Raw genomic sequence first — 3295 nt, forward strand, 5'->3', positions numbered from 1 at the left:
CCCATGACGTGTTACCAGCGTCACGTGAATACTGCTGTCGTAACAATTTCTTAAATTGATCTCAACCAACTAAACGATACATCAGGACTTATTAACTGTTTGTGTCTTAAGTTGGTCTTAAAAAACTAAACGACATATCAGAACTTATTAACCGTTTATTTCGGACTTATTAACTGTTTATTTCTTAAATTAGTCTTAACCAACTAAACAACACATCAGGACTTATAAAATGTTTATTTCTTAAATTAGTCTTAACCAACTAAACAACACATCAGGACTTATTAAATGTTTATTTCTTAAATTAGCCTTAAACAACTAAACAACATATCAGGACTTATTAACCGTTTATTTCTTAAATTAGTCTTAACCAACTAAACAACACATCAGGACTTATTAACCGTTTATTTCTTAAATTAGTCTTAACCAGCTAAACAACGTATCAAGACTTATTAACTGCTTATTTCTTAAATTAGCCTTAACCAACTAAACAACACATCAAGACTTATTAAATCGTTTATTTCTTAAATTAGTCTTAACCAACTAAACAACACATCAGGACTTATTAAATGTTTATTTCTTAAATTAGCCTTAACCAACTAAGCAACATATCAGGACTTATTAACTGTTTATTTGTTAAATTAACCTTAACCAACTAAACAACACATCAGGACTTATTAACTGTTTATTTGTTAAATTAGTCTTAACCACCTAAACAACACATCAAGACGTATTAACTGTTTATTTCTTAAATTAGTCTTAACCAACTAAACAACACATCAGGACTTATTAAATGTTTATTTGTTAAATTAGTCTTAACCACCTAAACACATCAAGACGTATTAACTGTTTATTTCTTAAATTAGTCTTAACCAACTAAACAACACATCAGGACTTATTAAATGTTTATTTCTTAAATTAGCCTTAACCAACTAAACAACATATCAGGACTTATTAACTGTTTATTTGTTAAATTAACCTTAACCAACTAAACAACACATCAGGACTTATTAACTGTTTATTTGTTAAATTAGTCTTAACCACCTAAACAACACATCAAGACGTATTAACTGTTTATTTCTTAAATTAGTCTTAACCAACTAAACAACACATCAGGACTTATTAACTGTTTATTTCTTAAATTAGTCTTAACCAAATAAACAACACATCAAGACTTTCTATACTTTTAACTATAGTTTGTTTGTTTGTTTGGAATTAAGCACAAAGCTACACAATGGGCTATCTGTGCTCTGCCCACCACGGGTATCGAAACCCGGTTACTAGCGTTCTAAGTCCCCAGACATACCGCTGTGCCACTGGGGGGCATTTAACTATAGACTGATTAGTTTTCGATTCAGGTAACTAACTATATACAATAAAAAACTTTATTATCTGACATCTTCCGGACCTGGGCAGTGCTGAATAGACGAAAATTCCGGCTACGAAAGCGTTCTCACATTTTTCATGAAACATTTTGATACCTTGTTAATGCTCTAAAGTGCAGTATATTTACATCACCTATAACAATAACAGTTTATATCAATAATAACTGTTTTAAAAAACAACAACCTTAAACTGCACAAAAACATATATAAGTAAATTAGTTTAAATGTGAAACACAGTACAGGCAGCTGACAACGTAAACATAGCTACAGCAGCGCCACTAAGCTACAATGAGTATTTTTATTTGGAGATATTTTAATGTAGTTTAGTTGCAACGAAATTTCATGTATTTATCACTAAGGAAATCAACGATTTTAGTTCATATTTTACTGGATCGAATATCAATCTGACAATTGATCTGAATATCCAAACATACATCGATCAACCTACTCTCAATGAAAATGAATAAAAAAATAAGAAAACTTCACTATAAGTCCACTTTTACCTTGCAAGAAAATAAGAGAGTTACATGTTCTTAAAACTTGCGAGTCGTGGCAACATGAAAATATCAATAACATATTCTCCGTTCAGGTTTGTAGCTATATATAATTCTGCCTACCAAAGGTGTGGCATGAAGATAATGCTTGGTACAAATCGTATGGCTAATGTTTTGCTACTACGAACATCTGTAGTTCTAAGTAAACCCTCAATTAACTTAACTTCTGGACACCCTGTATTTAACGACCGAATGAATAGTACAAGTTGGATCTTGTCTCCAGGTAGAGGGCGCTGTTGAAAACCTTACTTAAGAAATAAAGTGGAACGTTAAAACAAAAATAATAAACACCTGACTTTACATATCTACAGAAGTTACCCAACTTTTACAATGTCCAATTGTAAAATCATCTACAGGTGGCAGAGTTTTAGCTCGAAGGGGCTGTTCCTGTATGTCTTTAAAGTGGAATGACGTTTTGGCTTTTATACTGAAGCCTTCTTCACATCAAAGTCCACTTAAGCAAAAACATCTACAGTATCTCGTCTACTTAAACAACCCTAGAAACAACAATTGCAGATGGCGTTTCGTGCCATAATGTAAGCCGCTAATAAAATGTCCTAAGAATCAGAGGAATAAAAAACATGTACCATGACATTGATCCTGTAGAAGTTTTGGTTCTATTATTAGAAATACAATAATAAAAAATGTATCTTATTTTACAAATGCACAAACTTACATTCGTGGTATTTGGATTTTCTCTGCGTCTGTACTTCTTCCATATTCACGCCATTGTCTTTTTGTCCCTTGTGTACTTCCTGGTTTACAAATAGATGGCGACTGTTGTCCTGATGCTTGAAGAAGATGCGAATTCTGTGTCAATTCCGAATAATCAAAGATCTATAAAGGAAAAAGAAAGTGTAGAGTACGAAAACATCTTCTCAGCCAGCGTGTGACTAAGTAGTCACTTCAGTTTTAAGTGGTATAAGCATTTATCCTTTCAACTCTAGCAGAGCGTCAATTTATATTTTGTAACTGGTCAACGTTAGAGAAACAATAGGTTCTTAGTGTAAAATTACGGGACAAACGATAGGTTCTTAGTACAGAATTACAATTGACACGATAGATTCTTAGTACAGAATCACTGGACAAACGATAGGTTCTTAGTACAGAATCACTGAACAAACGATAGTTCCTTGTGCAGAATTAAAGGACGAACGATGGGTTCTTCGTGCAGTATTAAAGGACGAACGATGGGTTCTTCGTGCAGAATTAAAGGACGAACGATGGGTTCTTCGTGCAGAATTAAAGGACGAACGATGGGTTCTTCGTGCAGTATTAAAGGACGAACGATGGGTTCTTCGTGCAGTATTAAAGGACGAACGATAGGTTCTTCGTGCAGTATTAAAGGACGAACGATAG

At 33.2% G+C, this 3295-nt stretch overlaps 1 protein-coding gene across 1 annotated transcript in view; it reads right to left on the minus strand.

The window, feature by feature from the left end:
* LOC106471950 overlaps positions 1-3295 on the minus strand; it is a gene marked incomplete at its 3' end in the record, with an annotated part of 19089 nt that overhangs the window by 2856 nt on the left and 12938 nt on the right. The window contains exon 4 of the mRNA XM_022400562.1: positions 2613-2773. Within this exon, the coding sequence (XP_022256270.1) occupies positions 2613-2773 (161 nt within the window). The remainder of the gene's footprint in view (positions 1-2612; positions 2774-3295) is intronic.

The sequence above is a fragment of the Limulus polyphemus genome, unplaced genomic scaffold, assembly GCF_000517525.1.
Source record: "Limulus polyphemus unplaced genomic scaffold, Limulus_polyphemus-2.1.2 Scaffold4982, whole genome shotgun sequence".
In the NCBI taxonomy this organism is placed as follows: domain Eukaryota; kingdom Metazoa; phylum Arthropoda; class Merostomata; order Xiphosura; family Limulidae; genus Limulus; species Limulus polyphemus.